Here is a 27,938-nt window from a genome sequence, read left to right on the forward strand (position 1 = left end):
ACTACTAGCCTTTTCTACTCAGAGGCCATGGGTAAGTGGAAGGTACGTGTCACTCTGAATCCTCTCATCATCTTGGGTTTTCACGCTGATAAATGCTGAACGACTCAGCCAAGGAACAGTCCTCTGTAACCATTTCTTTTCAAATTCCAGTGTGAATTTTTGTAGGAATTACAGGGAGCAGGGGTAGTTATGGGGACCAGACGTGGAAATTAGTGTCTAATATTCCGCCACCACTACCACCACCACGACGTGGCTTCTAAAGCAGTCCCTTCCAAAGAGGGATAGAAACATGTTAGTTTTCCCAAGCCTTCTAAACATGCACAGAGAGGACGCATGTGTGGGTTCACCCATCAGTCATGTTTCCAGCATCAATCTTAATTAAGGACAGAAGGTACAGCACAAAGTTTTTAGACTCCCCCAACCTCGTGGTTTCTTAGTGTTAAGCTTATTGCAGGGAGATGTTTATGCTGTATCTTTGCTCACTGAGTACCCCAAATATGTTTCCTTATAAACCTTGATGAGCCCCAGTGTCCTCATCTCTGGAAAGCAGGGAGCAGCTCGAAGATGTGTTTTTATAAGGTGAAGATGGGCCAGATTAAGGGGAACAGCAGTGAATGACTTTAAAATGTGTCAGTTATCCAAGACATCCTCCCTGCCGCCTCCCAGAGCAGTGGGTACTTCTTAGGAGCTTCCTTTATTGTATTTTGAGCTCCCAATTTGTAGGACTAAGTAGTTCCACCCTTAATCCTCTTACTTATTAAAAAAAAAAAAAAAAAAAAAAAAGGAGCCTCAAATAGACCCATTTGTAAAGCAGTAGTTAATCCCAGAAGCAGGTGGGTGGGGCTTGGGAATGATATGCCCAGCCAGGCTCCAGCCACGCTCCAGCCACGTGAGGCTTCAGAGAGAGGCCCTGCCTGGCACCTGTGCCAAGTGTGGTTTTTTTGCCTGTGGGTGGTTGATTCGAATCACTGTTGCAACTCTGCATAATCTTGAGGCTATATTTTTTTGTGTGTGCTGCATTAGGTCTTTTTCTGCATTTTTGCTGCATTTGGGCTGCATCGGTTCTCTTCATCTCGGGAGAATTTAGAAAGCTTCTTTCAGATATATGCCTGAGCTTTCCAAAGACTTGTGTCATTAAAGGGGGGTGTCATCTTTCTTCCCTTTGGGGGAGGGATAAAAAGGATGTAGCTGGACGGTGAGTAGCAGGCTAGAAGGGAAAGGAAGAAATGCTCTGGTGTAGATCATGGATGGAGCCTTGATGATGCTCAGTCTGTGGCATCATTGCTGAGATGCAGGACATTGTGCATGGCCTTCTGGATCCAGAGCAGAGGCTCTGGAAACCAGCAGTAGGAGGAAAACTAATTCTCTCAAGTCTTTCTCGGCCTTCAGCTTAGCTGTAGGTTGGAAGTTTTTCAAACTTTCTGTGCCTCTTTCTCAATTTCCACACCATTGTCTCATGGGACTGGTCAGAGCCAAAAAGCATGAAATGGATTTTCAACAGTCACTCACTAACGTCTTGGCAATCTCCAGCTGTGTTCTCCTGGGAACTGTTTTGCTGCTTTTCTGTCAGTGACCATTCCTTTCAGCAGGTGATTTCCATCAACATCAAGGCTAATTCCTAATTTAGTTCCTTTGTGTTGAAGTCAGACATAGGCAGTCTGCCTGTTTCATCTATACTGCTGGCTGTCAACCTGTGTCTCAGAATCACCTGAAGGACTTGTTAAAATACAGATTACTACCCCCTACTTCCAGAGTTTCTGGTTCAGTAGGTCTGAAATAGGGCTGGAGAATTTTTGTTTGTTGCAAGTTCCCAGGTGATATTGAGGCTGCTGGTCTTGGACATCATGCTTTGAGAACCATTGCTATACGTGATTTTGTTATCTGCCTGGCAATGCCTTTCTAGGAGGCCAGTATTACAAATTGCTGATGCATTTCCTCATCCCAAATTTCTCTCATTTACCAGCTAAAGCCCTGCTGCTAACAAAAGCTTATGCTTTGGGTTTGGGTAGTGAGGAGGCTTTAAGATTTCTCTAACAAAATGCTGATGACCTTGAGAACAGGGACATATTAGGCAAAATATATGCCATTATCATCTTTGAGTTAGTTTATCTTGTTCTTTCAGGACTTATCACTGAGAGCAGGCTCTTCTGAGAAGGGACATGCCCCCATTTAATTCCAGCACCTAGCACATGCTGGCACATGGTGAGCATTCTGTAAACTTTTGTTGGATGATTTATACCCAGATTGGCTACTATTGAGTTAACAAGCATCAACAAAGTGCCTTGGGTTGCCCTGATCAGGACCTGTAAGACCAGATGTGGCCCTAGCGAGGGGACAGGAGGTTGCCAGAAGGTGGTGTGAGGGCAGTGGATGGCTGGGAGGGGAGTGAAGGGTCATCACATGGGAATTGGGAGGCTGTAAAATACAAGATTTAGCTACTTCATAATTTTCCTCAGGATTCTTTCAGTTTCTGTATTGCTTAATGCGGGCTTTCTCGCTGTAAAAACAAACAAACAAGCAAACAAAAAACTAGGGTATTTGTTATATGGCATTTGTTACATGGAACCCTTTATTAATTGGTGTATAGTATAGTGACAATTGAGATTGTAATGGTGACCCCCTAGGTATCACAGAATGTTGGAGTGCTTTCTGAATATTGCCAATGAAGCATTCATTGCATTATATCCAACACAGTTCCAATGGTATGTGTACTTCATTGTATTTTGAGCCTTGTGTGATTTATAATTCATATTGATTATATAAGTAGCTCATTATCACTTTTTTTTTGGTTAAATTAACCAAAGTGTTCTTCTCCAGCTATACCAGATGACAGAGGAATTAGTGTGTTGTTCTAGAAATCAGCCCTTTTAGTTCTAGAAATATTATAGGACCTGGAGGTGAATCATGGTGCAATTGTCATGTATCAGGTGATAGTAAGAACAAAGTCATTATTTCAAAAATGGACTAATAGCTCAGCAGGCCTTAGATTTACTGGGGAAGTTCCCCAGCTGGTAAGCTGGTATTACATCTAACTGGGTTTGTTTGTTTCTGTAGGCTAACATTGAAAATAAACCACCAAGATTTCCAAGAGACCTTTCATAAGCATGTCAGCAAGAGGTTGTCAGATGATACCTTCCCCAACTTGACTCTGAGTTATCCAACTTTTGTGCCTTGGGCTTATTTTCCTGCTCTTTTTTACTCCCACTTCTCTCATCCTTGAAGGTCAGGAGATGTTGAGCTCTAAAATGATTCAGTTGTAGGGTGATGGTCTTTAGGTTCTTAAGGGTCAGTGTGAAACTCTGTGGAACTTTAGAGTATGACCTGAATAAGTATCTGAGTAGTGACCTGAGTAAGTGTCTAGATGGCATCTAGATGACTCTTTTTGGAGTGTTGGGACCATTAAGTCCCATCGTCTCTAGTATGGTGTTTATTCATTTGCTTTCTATATTGGGATCACAAATCCTACTGACATCTGGTTGATGCTATAGACCTGTCTCTCCTGAAAAATACACATACAATTTTGCATTCAATTTTAGAGGTCTATGAATCACAATTTAAAAACATCTATCCTATTAAAAAATTCCCACAATTTGGGATGTTAGGATGCTGGGCTATCAGGAGTAGTGATTCTCAACCAAATATCAAAGGTTTTATAAGCAAGTATGACAGGAACTTTATATAAAGGAGCTAGAAAGATATGGTTGCACTGGGCTGTCAGCCAGGCTACTGTGAAAGAACACAAACATTCTAACCAAAGGGCATGAATTCAATACAGAAACTCTTTCTACATCACTGTGAAAGATGACTGTCAAGCTGGAATACTTCCAGTGTCAGGGTGCTCTTCTGTTATTAAAAAACTTAAGATATAGGAAGTGGAAATATTCCTCCTTATAGCTTCCATCTGTTCTTTCCCCTCCTGTTTTTTGTTTTGTAAAGGAGTACAGACTCTACTTCCTTTCACTTGATGATCCTGTGACATTGAACAGCACTGTTGGTGGACTTTTGGTGATGATAGACATGGCTCTTGGCACATGTGGCCCTTAAGGACTTGATATGTGGCTAACGTGACTGAGAACTAAATTTTAAATTTTACTGACTTAATTTTAGTTAAGTTAAATTTAAATAGCCACATATGGCTAGTGGCTACTGTACAGGATGGCACAGGCAGAGGGGATGCATGATGAGTCAGAAAGCTTAAGCTTCCCTTTGGTTCTGTCATTCGTTAGCTTTGTAACTGGGCAGGGTCTCCTTGGCTTGGTGTGCAGTGCTTCTCAGGAGCCACCCTGCACATTGCCCCAGCTTTCCTTGACCACCGTAATCACTGTCTCTCCAGCTGCTTCAGTGGCTCTTCCAGGCCTCCATGCCTTTGCACTTGCTGCTCTTCCACCTGGAATGAGTCTGGCTTTAAGATTATACTTAGAGGTCACTTCCTGTGTGAAGCTTTCCTTGATTTCTCTTGGCCGAATAAGACCAGCTTCCTCCTTTGGGCTCTCATAGGGCGCCTTACTTATTACTTTGTTGTAACATATACCACATAATTTTAGTATTTGTTTAAAATCTCTGCAAGGGTGGGGGACATTATCTAATTACCATATAATAAGGCAGTGCTTATTAACATCAGCATTTAACACGTTAGTTTGAATTAAAATACTTTTTAAAGTTTTTTTTTTTTTTTTAAAGAAGTGGCATTCTGTTTCTGACTTGAGGTAGTCAGCTAAAATCTCTGGATGTTTTAATATGAATTGATGACGGAGTTAGATTTATCTTACTCTGTTCTCATTCAGTTTAATTTTTGAATCTAGATTCAGAACTCTGTGTTTATATCAAGTACATTTTATCTCCTTGCTTTTGCTCCAACGGTTTATCCTGTAGAGATCCTTTTCAACTGAGAACAAGGAACTAAGATTCATTGAGCATCTACCAAATTTCAGGCTCTACTTCAAACAAGTGTATTATCCACATTTTAAATATGGGGAAGCTGAGGCTAAAGAAGATTAAATCGCTTGCCCAAGGTCACCAACAGTGAGCTTGAACCAAGTGGTCCGAATCCAAAGTTGAAGTGATTTCTACACCGCACTGTCTATGGACTCTGGTGTTTCATGGGTGAGCTCCCCACCCTGAGTGCTACGTCATCTGCAGATTTATAAGCAAATACTTAATGTTTTCATTCGAGTAATTGATAAAAATATATTTAGAATCAGGGACCCCCTTTCTGCTTATCATCAGTGTATCAGTCAGTGTGCGCTGACTGTTCAGCTTTTCTCAAGTATTCTGAACTGTGCTTTAGCCTACTGACATTTCTGTATTTTGTCTGTAAAAATATTGTGTGTGATATTCTTGTCACATGCTTTACTGAAATGAGTACACACTTTCATGACTGCTTCACGTCTGTTTTAAACAGGATGTAGCATCTTGGTTTCTCCAAAGTCCACCTTAGGTATCATTTTCAGAGACTCAGACAATATTTTATTTCTTTCTTAGACAATAAAAGTGTTGTGTCCTAGATCTCAGGAGTTGAAAGGATATTAGATGTCATCTAGTCCAATGCCAGTTGATGAAAGCTTCACTTTAGAGTTCAGGATTTACCAGTCTCTGCACGGAAACATTAGGGTATTAGGGTGTCGTTATTAAAAACATGACCTCTGGATTCAAATCTCAGTATCACCTCTGCCACTTCATAGCTGTGTGCCTCAGGCAACCTGCTTACCCTTGCGGTGCCTTGGACTTTTCAAATGTAAAACAGAGATAGTAATTTGCTTCTGGGGTGTATCATAGGATTTTTGTGAAGGTCAGATGAGATAATACATGCAAAGTGCTTAGAACCATGTTTGGCAAATAGTAAGCTGTGAATAAATCTTGGTTATTAGTATATGGTTAATTTCAGATACATAAACATTAAACTTCTGCAGCTCTGTTTTCTCTTTCCAACAATGCTGTCCTACTTCCTCCTGGCTCTTACAAGTTTCTAACCCGAGTGCTGCCAGATAATGTTTACGTGACCTTGCATTGGTCTCATTACCTCCCTGAGCCTCAGTGTCTTCAGATGTGAGGTGGAGGTCACTTTCCCTGCTTTGCCTACCTTATAAGACTGTTTCGAGGTTAGCATTGGCTAATGTTAACCCTTTGCAAACATATTAGGTATTAGTACTAGTGTTAATGTTGATAGAGTTTATAAATATATAACACTTATTGAACATTTACTATGTGCCAGATTACTGTGCTAAGTGCTGCCCATGAATTACTGCATTGATTCTTCACGACGATCCTACAGAGATAGGCATTATTGTTTTCTGTCTTTCATAGTTAGAAGGATTAAGATGTGGAGAGGTTAATTCATTTCCCTGGGATCGCCCAGTAAGAGCTGGAGGCCTGGATCAGAGCTGGTGCTCTTAATCACTGAAGCTAAATAGTCTTTCCACAAGCCTTTTTTTCTTCCTTATCAAAGTTATTGGGTTTACATTTTTAAAAATAAAATGTAAAATATCTACATCAAAACCTGTTTCCTTTATATGTTTCTAATGCTGATTTTATACCAATATTGTACCTAAGGACACATTTGGATTTACAACCAGAAAAAATATCTTCAGGAGCAATAGTGATGCAGAATTTTCCCAGCAAGCTTTTGATAAAAACAGATAGGATATTTAAAATGATCTATAACCTTAAACAAACTCACTTGGTTTTGTCTTTGTTTGAACAAAAATGATAGCAAAAAATTTCAGATGGCTTGATGGATGGTATGTAGAAGGATCCCCTTTAGATCCTTGGTATCTGGGCAGATTTTCCTCCTGGCGGTTGCCAGCTTCCTGGCTAAATACTTCCTGTCTGCTTAGGTTTCTTGGGTATTTAGGGCCTCTATGTTTGTTCTATCGGATAAGAGAGAAAAGATTGGAATTCGTGAACTGTGGAGGAAGCTTCTGAAAGGGTTAGGGTGCTGTGGGGGGAAGGGGAAACCTCCATTGCTTGGGACTCTTGGAAATTTGCCTAATGAGCTTGGTGAAGGTCCTCTGCTATGGTTATTAGGGGCATTTTAGCTGTGGGAAATGTTTACTGGTATGGACACGAATGGAGAATTAGGATGCACCACTTGGCTTCTGGAAACCAGACAGAACACTCAAAAGAAATTAAGGAGTGGGCCTAAAAAGTTAAAGGAACTGCCTCTCCTTTCTGCTAACTTTGGATTGTTTTTGCATGGAAATTTGTATTTGTGAAATAACTGAGCCATATGGATGCACAAGGATGCATGTGTTCTTCTAGTCTGTTGATATGAGGAGCAGTTGAAGGGTGTGGGCTTGTCTGGAGGTGGGGTGAGTAGGTGGATGTGGTAACATGAGGAGGGAGCAGGTCTGGGGAATATGGGCCTATGTCAATCTGAGGATCTGGGCATTTTGGCAAGAGCACCCTCCCTTCTCATAGAGAGGTATTTATTTATTTCTGAGATCACCATCTGCCCCACCACCTCCCCCCACCTGAAGTTCTTTGGATAAGGATGTTACATCTCTGGGTAACCTCTTTCCCTGGCGATGATTAAAGAGTAACAAATGCCCACTCAGAAAGACTGTACAGGCTCAGAAAGACTGAGCTCATTTCTGTCACAAACATCAGTAGACAGGCTCAGGAGAGCAAAGCAAAGGAATAGATTCTAGGAAATTAGAACTTCTAATAGCTTTCTATACTTCCACTGTGAAAAAGGCTGGGTGCAGAACACCCTGCATAATCATATGCCTTACTATTTCTCTTTTTCTCTTACCTTCGTGTCTTTTTAATCATATAATTTTGCCACCATTCTATAGGGACCCTCCCCTCCAGGCCTGGAGAGCTTTCTGTTCCTCTATATGCATCCCTGAGAATGGATGGAGGAAACTAACCTTTAATGAATGCCTATTGTATGACAGGCACTCTACAGTGTGCTCTAGAGGAGTATATCATTTCATCCAACCCCGTGTGAAATGGATATTGTTCTCATTTTATAGATGATTAGCCTAAGGTCACACATAGATGTGGTCTGACTGGTGCCACTGGCTGCTCTCTTTCAATTGTTTCATTCTGCCTTGGGTTAGACCAGAAGACCAGCAGCTGCTCTTCCCTAACAGAGTATCTTTTTAGGATGACACTGTGAACTACTTGCATGTATCTGCAGCATCATTGGATATGAGGCTAACTCATGAAGGAGTGAAAGATCAGTAGATGGGAGAAGAGCAACGATCTCTTTCCCATCATTGTGGTCATCATGAAATGGACCTGAGACAACCTGCCCTGAGTCACTGGAATGCGAGCTTGAGTCAGAACCTGAGATCTTTGCTATTTTGTCTTTTCCCCCACAAAACTCCACTGCCACAGTTCCTTTATCACTCTGCAGAGCGCGTTTGGTTTGGAAATGCCAGTTCCCCTTTCAATATTAGCATGGTAAGTCCATTTTCTTTTTTCCAGTTCTCAAAGAAGTCTACCCTCAGTCCTTTCTGTTCTGGGGTACCCACAGTATGAGTCATAGTGTGGAGGTGGCAGCTTTCATGACCTTCTCTTGCAATTTTACATACTGAATGCAGCTTTTTAAGGAAATGAGGGTTGGGGTATAGAGAAACTGCAGAAAGACTCTTATATCCTGATACAGAATATAGAAAAGGCTCATAGTAGGTTTGTGGAAAAGCTGCCCTTTTCCACAATGGTTCACCCCCAGGCCACCATTGTGAGGATTCTAGCTTTTCATTAACTCTATTGGAGAAGCTGCTAGCCAATCCAACTGGTCATGGAGTTCCTATGCTTGACAATTTAGAAGTATTTCCATGGATTCTAGACCCTTTCAAGATGTCCCTGGCTGTGCCAGGATTTCCATTTTGAATGTTATTGTGGGATCTCCTCATTAGTAATTTCACCAAAAATGGCTTCTGTCAGTTGTAATCATGTATGCTCGCTCTTTCTCCTCCATTTCCCTTCCCATCATGTTCCTCATTAGCATCACAGAATACTAGAATATTAGATTTATAGAGAATAAAGTGAAACTTGAATCAAACTCACACTTATCTGTAAGAAAACTGAAGGCCACAGAGGTTAAATGACTTGCCACAAGTCTCTCAATAAGTGGCAGAGCAGAGACTAGAACCCAGGGCCCCTGACCAAGTGCCAGCATCCTTTTGTCACATTTTCTCTTCTTTCCTCTGTACCCTTTCTGTGCTCGATAATCTTCCCTCTAGCCCCTTCTTTCTCTTCTGGGGCTTCCTCATCCTTAGCAAGTATATGTTTTTGGTGTTTGGGGCATAGGAGGCTGGATATAAGGATCATGACTAATAAGAAAGGACTTACGTAAGAAAAAATAGGAATGGACAAGAGAAAGACATTCATAGAGGTGAAGCCAACCAGCAGAGATCCAGTGAGAATCAGATACAGCGACTCAGAAAAGTGGTTAATGTTCTTCTTTCCCAAATATGTTGCTGGAGAACTTTGTGAAATGATAATATAAAACTCAGTAGGCAGTGGACTTCTACCTAGTGTAAAACCAAGAGCAGACCTCAGCGGATGGGAGAATAGATGGATGCTTAGGTAAGCACTCATCTCAGAATGGTTGCTGGGCTCTTCAGTAGCCCTAAAAAAGGCAGGCTATCCAGTCTCTGCCTTAAGAGGTAGCTCTTTGAGAACAATTGAGTACTCCTGGGAAGGAGGAAGCAGCTCAAATAAAAAGATCCTTAGATCCCTTTCTTTTAGAATTCTCAGTTGGAGCTAAGAGACCAGGGAATTTTGTTTGATTATTCTGATTATTCTGTGTATAATAGTTTTCCAAGCTTTTCAGGGCATAAGGCTGAGAGTCCAGAGAGGTTTCTAGCCCTGGTTCTAGAAAAATCTCACTCCTTTCCTGGTCTCAGTATCTACATCTGTAAAATGAGCGTGTTGGAATAGTTACTAAGACTCTAAGGTGCCTTTCAGTTCCCACTATAGTGCCTCTGGGATTCTAGTTTCCATCATTGTTCTCTCAGCTGATTGGAGGACACCATTAACTTTCTTGGTGTCCAGCATTCAAAGCCTGGCTGCACATTAGAATCAGCCTGGGAACTTCTAGAAATGCTGATACCTGGACTGCAACCAAGACAAATTAAATCCAAATTTCTGGAGATAGGATACCTGTATTCTTAATTTTGAAAAGCTTTCCAGGTGATTCTACTGTCCAGCCATGGCTGAGATCCACTGATCTTCTAGACTGAGAGGAGCCAATTACCTGACTTCCTTCTGTTTCTTTTGGGTGTACTTTGATCATGTCTTGGCTGCTCCCTCTCAGTTTTCTTGCAGGCTATGGTGAAATAGCAGGAGCCCCCTGGGTATCTTGAAATTTAGCCTGAGAGAATGGGGTGATTAATTCTTATGTTTCACTGCATTGACAAAGCCATTCACCTGTGGCTGCTTCCTACATACCTCCAGCTGCACAGGTAACAGCCTTCTGTAACGAGGGGGATGGACCAGACATCGTGAACGCAGATCTAGTTGAGGAGGCCATTTGAGGCTGAAGGACGGAGTAAGGCTCACCAACGAGGCACTTGAGCAAGTGACTAAAAGTTGTTGACCTTGCTTCCTACCTGATTGATTCACCCTTATGCATATGAGGGTTGATCCAGCATGACTACCGTCAAATACAGGAGTCACCTCCATAACGTCCTTGACACTCCCCTGGGGATGTGGAACTCACAACAAGTGCTGTGCTGAAACTGGCTTGTCCCAGCTCTTGAGTGTCCTCTCTGCGTGTCTCTTCCAGACTCCGTGTTCAGTGATGTCAAGATGGTAGCTTGAAATTGGCCATGGAGAGAGTATTTATACTCCAGAAATTTGCAGATGTTACACATGGGGGCTTTCCCCCCAGTGTTAAACATCTATTAGCACAATACTTAGTTTTCTACTTAAGAAGTAGTCCATTCACTTGTGGAACAGTGGAAGTTCTTCTCTTCATTGCTCCAGATCTGTCTTCGGATGGGTACTCTGCATGTTGGATCTTAGTCTTTGCCTCCAGAATAACTTAAAAAACATCTGAGCCCCTTCAAGCTAGCCCTTCAGATATTTGAAAGCAGCTGTGATGTATTTCTCAAGTCTTCCCTTTCCAAGCTGAGTATCCCTAGTTCCTTCAACATTATCTCACGTGGTTTGCAGGCTCGGTAGGTGTCTGAATGCCAGGGCTCAGTTGCAGAGTTTTCAGAGGAAAACAAACATTCTCCTACAGGTGATCTATGGACTCTTTCACAAAAGGCTTTTCATTTTTCTTATGCTGTCTCAGTTCCATGATGCTGGTGTTGATATGAAGTGGGGTGTAGTCTTGGGTGGGGTTACTGATTGCACCTCATAGTCATCTTCCCTGAAATGCACGTTGCTGCCAGAACTCTTGATGGGCTCCAATTCATCAGAGTGTCATCAAAACACAAATTCTCGTTTCTGAAACAGGTAATTTTCCCACTGCTGTTTTGTTTTCTTCCAGAGGCTTTTAATTCTCCCCTTTTCTTTTTTCCCTTTTCTGTAGCATTCAATCATTTGTCTGCTGTTCACCAAAACTGTGTGTTGAATGACAGCATTTTGAGTCCAGGATCCAGTCACACACAAAACAAATGAATTTGTTAAGACTTATCCAGCTGTCTGTAACTGCAAGGGGCATGGCAGTGGGAGGAGGGAGGGAGCCAGTACTGTTTTATTTTCTCAGAACCAGCACTCCCCATCCTTTGGGAATCAGGGCCCAGATGAGTCTGGAACTGACCTGAATGTTGGTTCACCAAAGTAGCAATCATGTGCGCTTCCTTTCAGTCATTTTATCCAGAGGGCAGGGTCCTGGGAGTCAGATGGGAGCTATTTGGTCTAAAGTAATGAGAATTTGGACTTGGCTTCACAGCCAGCATTACATGGGTAATGCTTAGGATCTTTTGTTTTGAGTAACTGAGTCCATTGACCTCCATGAGAGAGCAGCAGGATTGTATTGGCAAACAAAAGGCCTTTTGGGGAGTTCTCTGCCTCTTTGTTATGTTCTCAATATTGCTTTATTTGTCTTTCATTCATTAGGTTTTAAGTCTTTAGGAGTAGGTGTGATGGCATTTCCATCTTCTTGACAGCAGGAAGGGGGAAGAGAGAGAGAGAGGGATTAAGAAGGAGAGAGGTGTGTGTCTGTTCAGGACTGCCTGTCAGATGGTGAATTTGAACAGAGGCAGCTGTTGTCATGGCGATGGCAGGTTGCATCCCACCACCATGGAAACCAAAGTTAAAAAACTGATGTTAAGGCTGGAAGTCACATGATGCAGTTTTGTTTTGTTTTGTTTTAAAAAAAGAAAAGGGGTTTGGTTTTTTAGTCTTTTTTTTTTTTTTTTTTTTTTTTTTTAAGATGAGGTTGGGTGGTGAGAAAAATTACACTAAGGAAAGCAATGAGATGATGACATGGGACAGTATGGAGTAGGCAGAGCCTTCTTCCATGTTTTTCTGCTTGTTGACAGTGCATGTCTCCTGCCATGGTTAGAGAGGGGAGGGGAGGGATATGCAGGGTGGACTTCCAGGTTTGCAGCCAGAGTTGTGTACTGCTAACTATCACATGGAGAAACACAGGGGTTTAGCCCTCTTGCCCTTTGGAGGTGAAGTGTGGTTCACCTTCTGTTGATCAGCCCAGAACAGACACAGGAAACTTAAAAGTATGGACTACCCAAATAGGAAGGTGGTCCATATATTGATAAATGTGGAAGGTTAACATTTATTTTCAGAGAATTGAAAAGTTCATTGAAAAGTTCAGGCGCGGTGGCTCAAGCCTGTAATCCCAGCACTTTGGGAGGCCGAGACGGGTGGATCACGAGGTCAGGAGATCGAGACCATCCTGGCTAACACGGTGAAACCCCGGCTCTACTAAAAAATACAAAAAACTAGCCGGGCGAGGTGGCGGGCGCCTGTAGTCCCAGCTACTCCGGAGGCTGAGGCAGGAGAATGGCGTGAACCTGGGAGGCGGAGCTTGCAGTGAGCTGAGATCTGGCCACTGCACTCCAGCCTGGGCGACAGAGCGAGACTCCGTCTCAAAAAAAAAAAAAAAAAAAAAAAAAAAAAGAAAAGTTCATCTATAGTTCCTCAGAATCTCCAGGAATAGTTCTGTCTGTTTATTGCCTTTTCTGGGCTGGTCTCTTTTGGGCTGCCATGTCCTGCCAGGGCAGCCATAAGAGTGAGTGCAAAGAAGTCCAGAAGGAGCCCTGGGCTAAGACTCCTTGCACCATAGCTTATCTCTTAACCTGGGCCCTCTCACCTGAGCAGGGTGGGGCAGCTTGCTGAGAGGCATTAGAAAGCCCTCTTGGCTCTCCATCTTTTTTTTTTTTTTTTTAATTATACTTTAAGTTCTAGGGTACATGTGCATAACGTGCAGGTTTGTTACATATGTATACTTGTGCCATGTGGGTGTGCTGCACCCATCAACTCATCAGCACCCATCAACTCGTCGTTTACATCAGGTACAACTCCCAATGCAATCCTTCCCCCCTCCCTCCTCCCCATCATAGGCCCCGGTGTGTGATATTCCGCTTCCCGAGTCCAAGTGATCTCATTGTTCAGTTCCCACCTATGAGTGAGAACATGCGGTGTTTGGTTTTCTGTTCTTGCGATAGTTTGCTGAGAATGATGGTTTCCAGCTGCATCCATGTCCCTACAAAGGACACAAACTCATCCTTTTTTATGGCTGCATAGTATTCCATGGTGTATATGTGCCACATTTTCTTAATCGCTCTCCATCTCTTTACCTCATACTCACTTCTACTTTATGCCATTATCTGGAGAAAATGTGAAACATCCCTCCAGGAAGGGAGCTGGCCTGGCCAGGGCTGTTTTTGTTTGTTTGTTTTTGTTTGTTTTTTGAGACAGAGTCTTGCTTCGTCCCCCAGGCTGGAGTGCAGTGGTATGATGCCAGCTCACCACAACCTCCGTCTCCTGGGTTCAAGCCATTATCCTGCCTCAGCTTCCCAAGTAGCCGGGATTACAGGTGCACACCATCATGCCCGGATAATTTTTGTATTAATTGTAGAGACAGGGTTTCACCATGTTGGCCAGGCTGGTCTTGAACTCTTAACCTCAAGTGATTCACTCGCCTTGGCCTCCCAAAGTGCTGGGATTGCAGACGTGAGCCACTGCACCTGGCCAGACCAGGCCTGTTTGAACAGGGCTGGTTTGACTTTTCTTTTTGTGTAGACAGGTTAGGAAGCAGAGATTTCTGTAAGAATGTCTGCTTCTAGGAAGGTGAGGAAGACCATGAGGGATGCAGACATACTGTTGAAGTGATGGTCATAACTATTGCTATGTCTGGGTTTTAGGCACAAGGTCTTGTGTCTTCGGCATTACTCGTCCCTCCAGGACAGATGTATCTTTCTCAGTCGGCTCAGACGAGGGTCATATGATCTCACCAGCATGATCTCACTGCATTTCCATCAGGGTCTATGGGAACTGGAGCCAGACTTCTGTGATGGTTCAACCCCTCCTGTTCTTAGCCCTGGCCTTGGGTGTGATTAATATCCTTCTAATCACTGGGAGAGATTGCATCAGAGTCATCAGCTTCATAAATCCTCCTCTGGGGAATGGTGTTTGGATGCACTTTCCATATTCTCAGGAGGTTCTGGGCCAAGTGTCTTTGCTCTTTTCCCGGAGGCCCATTACCATAATTTTCTTTTAAATCCTTTATTGGGGTTGGTCTTCTCCGTGTTAGCCCATGGCTACAGCCAGCCAGCCCACTCCTGAGGGCTGGAGGCTGTGACCACCAACAGATGCTTTCCCCAAAGTATCGAGCCACAGTAGATGCTGAAAGATTGAGTTAGTAGGATACTGAAAGTAACTGTATTTGTGCAACACTTTACAGTTTTCAGAGGGAGTTCAGATTCCGGTATCATTTTAGGCTTCAGTCCTTTTGTATTTCTTGTTTGGTTCTGTGGGAATGGATGGTCATAACCCTCCATTGACTCTTGAGTACTGTGTTGGGGCAGCTTTTATAGTTGGAGGCCTGGCTCTGGTTCCCATTACAAAGCTACATTTTCTCCATTGCATTCCAGGTCTTGAAGAAGATTCTGAAGTTACACAGAAGCCTTGGATAGCTGTATTTCATTCCTGTTCATATGTAAAATGTCTATTTGGTGTGATGCTTTTAGGGAATCACAGACTAGTCAAGGCTCTTTCTCAGTTACTGTCTTTGAGTCAAAGTCCACTTATTAGGATGAAATTTATGTACACATGAGGAAGAGGTGGAAAGACATACACAAAAGTGTCCATGCCATCCTCTGAGGCTGTTACATCTCTTGGATTTAGACATCCAAAAACATGAGACTGGAGGGAGAAAAGGAAACAGGTCTTCCTGTAGGGAGATTATTGTGGGCCTGGGGCGAGGGGTGGAAATGGGTAAAGGAGGCTGAGGGATGCCTCCCCTCAGACTGTGGACTCTTCTATACCCCCCAGGAGTTTCCAGGAAGTGCCTGAGTGCCCAATGACTGCTCCCCACAAAAGCATATTCCGCATTAGGCTGGAGTTGGGAGAGCACACAGCATTCTATCTGCCTGCCTGTCCCTGGTGGTCTCTTACCCCTCAGAGCATGGCCTTCTTGGTGTTCGGATGTCATAGGCTCTGGGAGGAGACAGCTGAGTACAGAGGTCTTCAGGATGAGCCCCCTGGTGGTGATAGAGATGCATGTTTGCCTGGGGACACCCAATATTTACTGCCTGAGGCCTAAGTCCTTTCAAGGTGTGTACCTGAAGATCTGTACCTGAGAGGTGGTGATGGGGAGGCTCTTCAAGAGGAAGAGCTCAGCTCCAGGCCAGGCCCCCAGGGCTCTGGTAACAGCAGAACTGGCATCACCACCCTTGCCCCAGCTTTCTGTGCTTCAAGAAGGAAATGAACAAATGGCAGGTGTGCAGGCTGCGTTGTGCTGCTCAAATTAGCCATGTTGCTAAGGAAACAAGTCAACCGTTTGAAGGAAGGAGCATTGGGTAAAGGAGATAAATCAATAAGCGAACCTATTTTTATCATTTCCCTAATGATTGTCTTGAAACTGCTAGACTAGAAAGAGAGTTGGAGCGACACAGGTCCTCATTAATGGGCTCAGAGGGAGCGAGGAGTGAAGGGGTGTTTGAGGAGATTGCCAGTAAACTTTATGAAATGAGGCCCCTAGCGAGCAGTGAGCCGGTACAGGAGGGAATGTAGGAGAGGAGGTGTCTTTTGCAGGTTTCAAAGCGCTTTCATGGTCATTCCCTCATTTTGGCCAGGTCTCTTTATTCTCTTGCATTTAATCCTCTCCGAAGTCTTTCTCTGATTTCTCTGGCCATCGCATTCCTCCTCACTCTCGGGTTGGGATGGGTTTTTGTGTTGATTTGTTTTTTTCAGGATACATGTAGCTTTAGTTGATTTTATAGTTATAAATGAACACATGCTCATTTGAACACTCAGAAAATGGTTAGAGGAGTAAAGAAGAAAGTGAAAATAACCCTACTACTGAGAGAAGACTCATCACCCTTCCAGCAAGACAGAATTTTTTCTCCTTCTCTCCCTTCTCTCTCTTTTTTTTTTTCTTAGACGGAGTCTTGCTCTGTCACCCAGCCTGGAGTGCAGTGGCGCAATCTCCCCTCGCTGCCAGCTCCACCTCCCGGGTTCATGCCATTGTCCTGCCTCAGCCTCCTGAGTAGCTGGGACTACAGGCGCCCGCCACCATGCCTGGCTAATTTTTTGTATTTTTTTTAGTAGAGATGGGGTTTCACCGTGTTAACCAGGATGGTCTCGATCTCCTGACCTCATGATCTGCCCGCCTTGGCTTCCCAAAGTGCTGGGATTACAGGCGTGAGCCACCGCACCCAGCCTTCTCTCTCTCTCTCTCTCTTTTTTTTTTTTTTTTAACATGAAAGGGATCTTTCATGTATGCTGGTTTATTTTCTTTTTAAAATAGATCATGTGTGTCTACAGTGGACAGTATAAAAAGTTCAAATGGGTATGCAGTGCGGAGAGTGTGGGTACCTTTCGTAAGGATACCTCTGGCTCTAGTTTCCCTATACGATTCATTTATCACTTGAGTATTAATTTATTAAAAAAATAACAGTTACCAGGGCCCCACTGTGGGCCAAGCACAGTGGTAAGTGAGACAGGCAAGGTCCTGCCCTGGGACTCCCCAGTCCTCACTGCCCCATCAGCTCCATTTGTTCAAGATTTCAAAACAAAAGCAATCTGGACACCAGGGATAGATAGTCTTCCCTAAAATATCCTCGGTATCAGTCACAGACTGTAATGAGTGTCACTGAATTCCAGAACAGAAAGAGTCGGAGACCTGGACAGACTTCCATCTTTTCCCTGATTGTGGTTGCCGTGAAGGTCTTTGAGGCCGTGGTGACTCGGAGCTCCCTTTGACCTTTCCAAGTCATGTCTTTGTCCAGTCTGCCAGGTTGAGGTGCACTAGCTTGACTGGTGGGTGGGTGTTACTTGCTGTTTTGGCTCTTCCCTTTGGGGATGTAGCAGAGCCATTGCTTTGGGGTGTGAAGTTTTGCTGTCGTGAAGAAATGGGAGTGGCGCCTCAGAGGCAGCCTGCAACAGTGGGAGTGAGCAGGAGCCCTGGCCTGGGCCAGAGTGGGTGAGCAAAGCCCTGTCTTTACAGTGGCTCCTCAGTGAATGCCTCTTGTTCATTCCTACCTGCATTGAACATTGACTAAGCTCCTACTGTGTACCATGGGCTCTGCTAAGCACTGCCAGTAGAGAGATGAGCAAAACTCCTGCTTTCAAGATACAGTTTCCTGATTTAAATAGGAGAAGAAATAATACAGTCACACAATTCAAAGACCTGTGGGGCAGGGGGAGAAACTTTCACTGACAAGGTGGCAGTTCAGCTTGGTCTTGATGTATGACCAGAAAGGAGAAGAAAGGCCATTGCAGGTGGTGGCAGAATCACCTAGATGTAAATGCCTCTTCTTTGTGCTTTCTTCAGAAAGGGAAGTGGAAAAGAGGTTGAAGAACAGGGCTATAAGAGAGAGTGGCTGGGGCCTAGGCAGAATTGGATGGTCTCTTCTGCTCACCTCCCCTGAGATTTCCCTGCCGCTATCCATTCTTTCACTTAGCCCACAGTTACACAGAATCTCCACATTCTCACCACAGGTTCTTCGTTACTGCAGCCATGAATTCATTCTGAGGTCTAGATGCCCTATAAGGCCGAAAGGGACATCCCTCTCAATGGCATATATATCTGAACAGTTTTTAAAATGTAAAGCAAAAAAAAAAAATATTTTTAAGACAGAAGGTTGCTGCTCTGAATGGGCCTCACATCAGTTAGTGGGCAGAGGATTTGGCTAGAGAGGAAGTGGGAATAGGGTCTTCTCAGAACCTGTGAATTACCAAACTCCCACCTTTAGATTCTAGACTTTAGGGCCTTGGGTAGCACCAGCCATCAATACCTCATGAATTCTCAGCCACCCAGATACTTGGCCAGTCACTGGGAGTTTTACTAATCAGCACCTGGGCCAAGAGCCATTCCCCTGCCTGGAGCATCTTGCAGTGGTGATGGCTACACCTTCCTGAGCTAACCTGTGTCCCCACAAACCTCACATATCTGCACTTGGACATTCTGGGCTAGTTAAGCTTAAAGGTGCTTACAGGGAGCAATATACTTGGGTTAATTGGCTAGGAAAATGCAGGTATGAACGTGGAAGCAGGGAGCCAGGGGCAGTGGAGGAGCTGCCATGGTCCAAATGGATATTGTGAGTGGGAAGGCCTTGGAGGCACATGGCTGCCAGGACCTGTCTTGCCTGCAAGTTCAGCACTGAGAACCCATCTGCTTTTAAGCCTGTGCTTATCACTTTCAGGCTTTCAGGGGAAGAAGATTCAACCCCCCCAAACAATCATAGATGCCACATAGACCCATGAGAATGCGAGAGGTCTGCAGCTTGAATGAGAAAGTACTCGTGCCCAGTCCTACCTCTCAGGGCAGGCACTGGGCTTCTTGGATCTGCTGAGCAGGTGTCTGAAATTGCATGAGACATTTCCAGCTGTGGGGAGTGACCAGGTGAGCCCCACGCTATTGTGAACACTTCTGTTAGGAACAAGGACAGGGAATGACATGGAAGAGGCCCTGGTTTCACTCCAGTCAGAGCCATCAGCCTCCTCCCCGAGCTCTTGGGGACTGGCAGAGAAACCCCCACTTTGTGTCAGGCTGCCCAGCTATGTTCCTGGGAACACCGTTCAAGAGAGATGCTCTGAAAAAAAGATTTACAAGGTGAAGCAAGTTTGGGAAATGTTGTGTGCTGTCCCAAACCCCCTGTGTGTGTGTTTTTGTGTGTGGGATGGAGTGTGTGCCCACTGTGTGCAAAAGTATTAAAGGCCCCAAAAAGTCCTGCTGGGGAGAAACCTTAACTTTACCCAACCCAGGCTTTCTCTCACTGGTTTGATTGCAAGTTCCTATAGCACCAGTATTTCATGGCCTGCATTTTAGGAACACCACTCTCAACACTCTCAACTTCTGTTGTCTTTCATCAGTGACTTGTATGCGTGTTGTCAGTTCCCTATCTGGCCCCATCACCCAAGCATGTTTTCAGGAAAGGGTATGAATTCCTTGGCCACCATTGCTCCCGGGTTCCCATCTTTAATTTGCAGGATGAGTCTGGGATTCTGGGTGCCTGTACCAGGCCCAGGGCAACCTAGGCTGTTCAGAAGGCTTATGGGACACTCGGTCCTGGTGTGGTCCCTGATTGCTCCATGTTTGTTTGTTCAGAGGTCTGGGTTACAGCCATGATGGGAGGGGAGGAGCACTCCCCCTTCGATCAGTGGGCATGGGTGGCCCAGGGCAGGCTGTGTGTTGGAGGGCCAGTCCTTAGAAGGTGGGCATGCTAGCTGGGTGGGCGTCTGTGGTGTGTGTCTGCTGGCATGTTTGGCTCTCAAGGGCTTGGCGCCCAGAGTGTTTGAAGGAGGAGGAATGCCCATGGGTGCTGAGGGACTTTCCATGTGGGGAGGCTCCTGTCTGAGTGGGAGGGTTTAAGCAGGCGCAGTGGGGCGTGGAGGCAGTGGACAGGCTCTGAGGTCTCCTGAGGCCGGGTCTGTTTTTAGTTCCAGTGGCTGAGCCTCAGGGCAGCAGAGGCCCGTGGAGTGGTCTCTGGTGTCTGTATGCTGTGTGAGTGTTGAAAGTGCGTGGGAAGGAAGGATGGCGGTCAGCTGCTGGCGAGTGAGTGTGACTCTCCAGTGTGACTCAGGGATGCATGGTGGTGGGGGAGGAGAAGGCACTGCCAAATGAGGATTAAGAGAAGGACTCGGGGCTCACACACAGCCAGCATCTCAGCCCTGCAGCCCTGCATGCCAGCACCCAGAGCAGAGCAGCTGGTGAGCAGCTCACATCTCATTGCACACACTGCCCCAAGCCCTCTGCTCTGCCCTCCCCAGAGATGCCCTGGGTGCCAACTTAACATTGTGTTATTGCCACAGATAGCCTGGCAGGATGGGGGCCATTGCAGGGATAGCTGTGATTTGCCCTCCTGAACTCCACGAGAGGGTTCCAGGCCCTGCACCCTACACAGCCTGTCTGGGTATGTGTGGAGAGAAGAACAGCCCCTTTCCTTCCGTCCACTTTGCCAGATCTATTGCTCCTCTCTTCTGCCTGGATTCCAGAATCTTCTAGAGCACAGGTTGCTCAGCAAGAGCAGTTGCAGTAGCTAACTTGTGTTTGTCCTAACAGTAATCACAGAATGAAATCCCAACATGCAGAATGACAGTGCTGGGAGCTGGTGATTCCCTCTTTCTCTTCTGGCAGTCCTTCCCACATCCCTTGGAGCGTGTGGCAAAACCTTCCTGCAGGGGTCAGGATGCTGGCACCCGAGTCATAGTCCTGTTTTTAAAAAGGCACAGGGAGCACCTCACCTGTTTTCAAAAACATCTAACAGAAAAAAGCCTGCATTCATTCATTGTAGTGTGGTTCTTACAGAACTGGACTTTGCTGTCCAGGATTCAGATTTGTCATCAGTCTCTGTTTCGTATAGATGCAGACGCTTAGGAGAAAATAAGGTGGAACAAAGCAAGCCTCTCTTTCTCCCAGAAGTACATTGCTGAGAGGAATTTTAAAATAGAAGGAAGCTCACATGGAGAGAATTGTTTCTTTTCCAGGGGCTCTTCTGTTACTCAGTGGTGCAGAGATTCTGGAAGAGGGGACTCCAGTTGTGAGCCCAGGAGAGCAACAGATTGCAGCATCTGGATCTGTGCACAAGCGTTGTTACCCAGTCCAGTGGTTTGAAGACTGGGGAGAACAGGGGGTCTGCTATGGCATTAATTATGTGACTTCCTTCTTTCTTCCCCCTTCCATTTTCAGCCTTGGTTACTGGATTTGTTATTGAATTCACTCAGTAGCTGGAGTGTCTGTCATATGCCCAACTATATTATGTATTGGCTACATACATTGTTTTTATGGAGAAGATGCTTTGTGTTCAGAGACCAGGCAAAAATGTTTTTGGTTTCACATGCTAAGGACCATCCTCTGTCCTGCCTGCCTATTTACAAATAAAAATCATGCAAACTGCACAGACAAAATGCGGATTGATAGAGCTTGTGTGTTTATGGGCATGGCCATCTTGGAGGCTGTGCCCCTCTCTGGTGAATTTGTTCCTTAACTCCGCTTTCCCACGCCATTTGAGTACATGATCTTGGCCACCATCATTGCCAACTGCATCGTCCTGGCCCTGGAGCAGCATCTTCCTGAGGACGACAAGACCCCCATGTCTCGAAGACTGGTATGTGCTTCCCCTCCTTCTCACCTTGCCCCCTTTTGTCTTTCTTCGTTTCTTCTCCTCTGCTTTATCACTCTCCCATTCCCTTCCTGCCTGTGAGTTCTGGGAGGGGTTTGCTCTTTGCTGGGGGACAAGTTAATGACAGACCCCATGGGGATTCACACAGAAAATAAGAGATTACAGACACCGTGTCTGTGCTGCGTGGCAGCCAGGGAAGAAGAAAGGGCAGGCACAGGCCCATTTTCTTCCCTCCTCTTTCCTAAGGGGCTTCTGACACGAGAGGAAGAGGTGGGGAGTAGAGGGGAGATGATGAAGGATGCTCAGTGCTTGTGTGTATTTGTGGTTATGAACTTCCCAATGCTTACGTCCTTATTCTCCTTAAAGAAATGAGTCACACATCTAACGTATTCCCCCTAAAAAGAACAGACAAATTGCCTAAAATCCACGTGTGTACATGAGATGACGACCTTCAAGCTTCTAACTTATGTGAAGAACAGCAAACTCCTTCAGGGCAAAGCCAGGGCCATCAGGGACCTTCCTGGGAAGGAAGTCTATCCCCTAGGTGTGACCCTTACATCGTCCATTTCTACAGCTGGTTCCCCTTTGCCCCGTGCACTCCTGAGTCACAGACAGCCTGCAAGGGTCCCTTAGCACCCTTGCTTCCCACCTACACATGGGCAGACCCAGCACAGACATCCAGGAAGGGCCAGGCTGTGCCTTTACCTGTGTCTCATAAAGCACAGTCCTCTTCTCACTGGTGTTTCTGCTCCTCATCCCCACAGGAAAAGACAGAACCTTATTTCATTGGAATCTTTTGCTTTGAAGCTGGGATCAAAATTGTGGCCCTGGGGTTCATCTTCCATAAGGGTTCATACCTCCGCAATGGCTGGAATGTCATGGACTTCATCGTGGTCCTCAGTGGGTAAGTCCACTTTGTGTGTGTGTGTGTGTGTGTGTGTGTGTGTGTGTGTGTGTGAAGGGGGTTGGTGTCATGAAGTGGCTGGGGGCAGGGAACCTGGTGTGGAAAGACAGCAATCTGTAGAGTAGGGGCAGAAGAAAAAGTTCGGGGCTAAGATTCCCCAGGGTGCTGGACCATAGGTCAGCCACCTCAAGAGCAGGATGAGTACTGTGTGGAGATGCTTGTGGTGTTAAGCAGAGGCCGTGGGACTCTCAGCCAGGTCTGAAAGCTGCCACTTCTGGTTTTCCATTCTGTGCTTGGCTCAGTGGCTAAACACCCACTTCTCTGGGGAGGGTGACTTTTCCCAATAAGCCTTTTCACCAAAGCAAGCAGTTTACCCCAGCCTGGGAGGCACCTCCTAGATGGGCCAAAAGATGCAGTCAAATGCAGCTTCTTTGGGGTGCTGGAGAAGACCCCAGCCATATTTTCTGAACTGATGATTGAGACTTGTGTTCTGATAACAGAATTTTTTATGATTTGCAGGTTTATTAATAGTATAAAATCGAATCATATTAAAATGTTGGATAAATCATTTGTGGAAATTAATATGGCCATAGCACATTGGGATTGACCCAGTGTCACTGCAGCATATATGATGGCAGTACATTTAGTTAAATATTTGATAAATCATTCTTTTGGAAATGAATATAGTATGAGGACGTTGGGTTGACCGAGTGCCGTTGGCAGCAAATGTGTTGGCCTTGGGAATGGTGTGATGGGCAGGCCTTCCTGGACTTTTGTGGCTTCCTGTTGGTCTTTGTGTCAGGTGGCTCTCGGTGCCTGCAGGGTTGGGCACTGGGGAGTGGTCCTGTGTAGATGTGGCAGCGAGTGATGTGGTCTGGAAATTCCCTTACCCAACTGCTTGGCAGACAGAGTTCAAACCCATGAAGAAAAGAAGAGAGTGACTTAGAATGACAGGGAAGGGGAAATATTAGCTACTACGTGATTGACCAAAAGGAGAGAGGAGAAAAGAGGAATTGTTTTCCAGGGAGGAGTCAGAGGAATGGCGAAGGTAGGTAAAGTCTCTTAGAAGGAAGGGTAAGGGCTTGGGAATGATTGCATCTGTTTTTTGTCTTGTGGAATAGACAAAATATTCTTATTTTTTAACCTTTACACCATTGGGATTACATGAAAGAGAAAACACTGAAGATGGACTGGAATATGTAAATGGAAGCACGTAAGCGTGTAAGCAGCCAGCCCCTCAATATGGGAAATGGATAAATAGACAGGGATGACTATTCATGTTTAAAAATATCTGTTGCCTTACAAAAGAATTTTCTGGAGGTTATTTTTTCTAAAAGAAAATTCTACTACATTTTAAATATGAGTTAGTATATGAAGATATAGTTTCTACATAGTATTACAGAAGTATATTGGGTAATGTTTTAAATGTCCCTAAAATAAATAATATGTGCTGTGTTAGAAGAGGCCTGTATGAGAATCTGAATCATTTAGAAATGTTATGATTCTATCTAGAAGAAAAGTGTACAAGTCACTACAGAAGAATAAAAAACAAAAAGAAGAAAAGTATTGTAATGTATATATAATAAGTTTATGTAAATTCTTGGTCCTGCTCAGCTCTATATGTGGCAGAATCCATTTGAAATTTCTTGTCTAGTCCATTTATTTTTATTTAAATGATTATATGTTCATTAAAGAAATATGGAAAATACAGAAAAATCAAAAGAAGAAAAAAAATAATTCACTGATTCAGAAAAATTCCGGATTATTTTGGGGTATTTCTTTCCAGGCCTCCAATGCTAAGCAAGCTGTCTTTTAAGGGCTTGTAATTTTGCTGCTTTTTCCTAATATAGTATGAGCACATTACATGTTATTGCATATTTTGGTAAAAATCTATAATGATTGATCAACAGTTTGTTAAGTAGATGTACACATCTTGCTTCTCATTTTTGCAATTACTTGACACTTGGATTCTGTTTTTTGCTGTGATAAATAATTATTAAAGGTGCTCCAATGTACGTCTTTTGGATGTTGCATTTTACGAGGCATTTTACAAGGTTGAAGAAGTACTTCTGGAGGAGAATACAGCTGTTCTGGTGTGGGGTCTGGGAACTATGATGGCTGAGAGGAGGTGGAGAAACTGGACTGTTTGACTGCATGAGAGGAGACTTACAGTAGATGTTAATCTCTCTGCAAATAACGGTTGCTACATGGTTGTTGAAGCAGCAGATTCATAGGGACCTGTAGGGTTCTTTTGTCAGCACAACCAAGAAGGGCCCCTGGGTCCTTGCATGCATGTCCAGAGGGTGTTCAAGAGTCGGTGCAGGTGCTGAGCTTGGCTGAGTCAGTTGTCCTCTCTGTGCTCTTTTTCCCATCCCTCACATCTTCCCTTCTTAGTGGATCTTCAGGTGTCCCTGGCTTTGTGGATTGCCTTTGCAGGCCCCTGATTTCCACCTGAACTCACAGGACTTTGCTCCTGTTCCTCCTCCAGACCCGCTGCTTAGCCCTCTTCCCAGCAGGGACCATTCCCTTGCTCTCTCCTCAATTCACGGGTGAATGTGCTCCAGGCAAAGAGCTTGGTCCTCTTGAGATCCCCGCTGAGGGGCTGAGGGTTGCGGTTCTATCCCACAGGAATGGTTGATCATATTTAGTCTTACAGTCACATGGTGTTCTCATCTACCACACTGTGTGGCTCTAAGATGCACGTTTTTCATGCTGGGACACTGCTGAAATCAGCCTGTGTCTTACAATAATGGCATGATATAGTTTAATTGACAGCATGTTTTCCTTTCTTAGTGCTACATAAAATTATGGGTCATCATACAATTGTTGGGGTTGTAGATTCAATGACATGTGATACCAACCAGGGAGGCAGGCAAGCGGACTTTAGAGATGAGTCATCTGGTACTTGAAGAGGGTAAGTTATTCGTCTAAGATCTCTCCTGCCTGTTAATGGCAGATGCAGGAGTCAGAATGGTGCCCTTTGATCCGGGGCTGGTGTTTTGACCCCTGCCCTGTGCAGCCTCCTTTCCAGGCCACCCGGTATCCTCGTTTGTCTTCCTGACACCTGCACCCACAGCAGTCCCTGCTGACAGCTCTTCCTTCCCACCTCATCTCCAGGTGTCACCTCCTATTTTTCCCCTGTGCACAGGAGGAATGACAGGTGCTGGAGCATGACACAGTGCCTCGGGGCTGAGGCTGCACAACTTCTCAGCTCTCAGTGCTGACAGGAGGGAAGTGGGTGCTGAGGTGTCAGTCAGCTGGCTCAGTGTAAGACCTACTCTTACTGACCTTTGCTAAGAGATGACTAGTTGGGGGGCCTGGGCAACCACATTCTGCCTGTGACCTGTGACCTCCTAAACTTTCATATTCTTTGGCCTATAAGTTGAGGGTGTGCATGGTTCAGAAAGTGCATTTATGTTCATTGCTTCATCTTGTCCTCATAATGCCATAGTAAAGACCTTGTTAGCCTCATTTTACAGATGAAGAAACTGAGAATCAGAGAGGGCACATGAATTGCTAGTAGGCATTAGATTCAGTACTTGAGCCCACATCTCCTGGCTCCAGGTTCCTTCTTTGACTCACTTTTCCCCATTCTGTCAGTTACTTCACAAACCCCAAGGGCCCCATGTTTCTAAGGCTCTGTGGTTGCAGGTTCCTTTAGTCCCTGTGAGACAGTGTGGGATGAGCTCAGAGAGGGGCATAATCAGGCAAATGTTCACTCTCAAAAGTGGGGCTTCACATGTGAGTTGAAGGGGACAGGGGCCCCATGTGTCCATCCTGATACTTCTCTCTGTGGTAAAGAAGGCATGCCACTTTAACTGTCAGCATAGCATGGTTTGATGTGTAGAGAGTGGATCAGAGTTCCAGCTGATTTCTTCATTAATTGGCTTGTTTGTTCACTCATTCACTCACCTATTCATTAATTCAGTGAAACTAGTAGTGGGTTGTTGAAGGCAGAAGGAAATGCTGGGACCGAGAGACATAGACATTATTGTATTTTCCCACCTACTAAAAGACAGTGGAATTTGCCATTCTTTTAATACATTCTTATCTTACAGAACTTGGGATCTCTCTTGCATTGCGAACAACTCAGGCAATTTCTAAACACTTGTCAGGCCACTTGGAGAATGCCAAATTAGTTGAAGTCACTACTACACATTTGTCTTAAGAGTAAGTTATAAAAATATAGTACCTGGAATAGATGGGCAGATGAGAAGGGAGGATGAGAGTCAAGGGCACTCCTAAACCATGGGTAACAACAGGGAAATGAAGGCGAGGACTGTGCCTTAGATGCCCACTCATCTCCATATGCCCAGTGCCTGGCATATAGTTGGTACTCAGTAAATGCTGATTGAATTGAATTATTGGCCTGTCCCCAGATTCTCTTGTCTATAGGATACAAAAATGAGTGCTGGGGGAAGGCTGGGGCTCGGGTAGAGAGGGGTTGTCTGTTCCCAGCCTTCCCCCTTGGCCTGGCTGAGCCAGGCAGTGTCTATGTCTCTCTCATCTCTATCTACCTCTTCCAGGCTGCTCATATTCTGGTCACTCTATTAGGAAAATGAAAGCTGGGAGCTCAATTTCTAGGCCATTAAGCAATATTGGGATTCCAGTCATTTGTGATTATTTACCAGGTTGTCAGTGTTACCTCCTGAGAATTGCTTCCTGGGTGATGAGGGCAGAGTCAGAGCTGCATATTGAAGACGTAACCTCATTGAAGTGGCTGTGGATGGGATGGGGGTTGGAAGGGTGGATAAGGAGAAAGCAGGGGTATCACATCACCTGGCATTTACCATATAATAAAAATGGCCATTTATTGAACCATATGCCAAAGACTAGACACACACACACACACACACACACACACACACACACACACACGATTTCTAATCCTAAAAATGGTACCAGGAGATGAGAATCATTAGGCTTGACTATTACCCAGTCCCATTTTACAGATGAAGAAGCCAAGGCACAGACAATTTAAGTAACTTGTCCAAATCCAAATGGTTGGTATAAGGTAAAGTCAGAATTTGAACCTAGACCTGTTTGCCTTTAGCACCTGGGCACCTTCCCTAGGCCAAGTGATGTCACTGTCTTAGGCTCAGCGATGGCACCAGCTGTTCTGTGCTACTGGAACAATTTAGTCTCCTTTCCCTATTTCCTTTGTTCCTCTTAGGGTTCGGGCCAAATAGAGAAAAGCGTGTTATCCCTTTCCATCTAGGAAGTCTTTATTTTCCATTGTATGTTTAAGTATTGGTGACATTACAGAGCTAGTCTTGAGTGTTGGTAATATTGTCTATTTTCGTACAAAACCCCCCAAATCAGCT

At 44.7% G+C, this 27,938-nt stretch overlaps 1 protein-coding gene across 10 annotated transcripts in view; it reads left to right on the plus strand.

Moving 5' to 3' along the window:
• CACNA1E (calcium voltage-gated channel subunit alpha1 E) overlaps window positions 1-27,938 on the plus strand; it is a 497,363-nt gene that overhangs the window by 173,152 nt on the left and 296,273 nt on the right. For all 10 annotated transcript variants that reach the window (XM_065534002.2, XM_065534247.2, XM_065534152.2 and 7 more), the window contains 2 exons: window positions 21,589-21,695; window positions 22,475-22,614. In XM_065534002.2, the coding sequence (XP_065390074.1) occupies window positions 21,589-21,695; window positions 22,475-22,614 (247 nt within the window). The remainder of the gene's footprint in view (window positions 1-21,588; window positions 21,696-22,474; window positions 22,615-27,938) is intronic.

Source organism: Macaca fascicularis, chromosome 1 (genome assembly GCF_037993035.2).
Source record: "Macaca fascicularis isolate 582-1 chromosome 1, T2T-MFA8v1.1".
In the NCBI taxonomy this organism is placed as follows: Eukaryota; Metazoa; Chordata; class Mammalia; order Primates; family Cercopithecidae; genus Macaca; species Macaca fascicularis.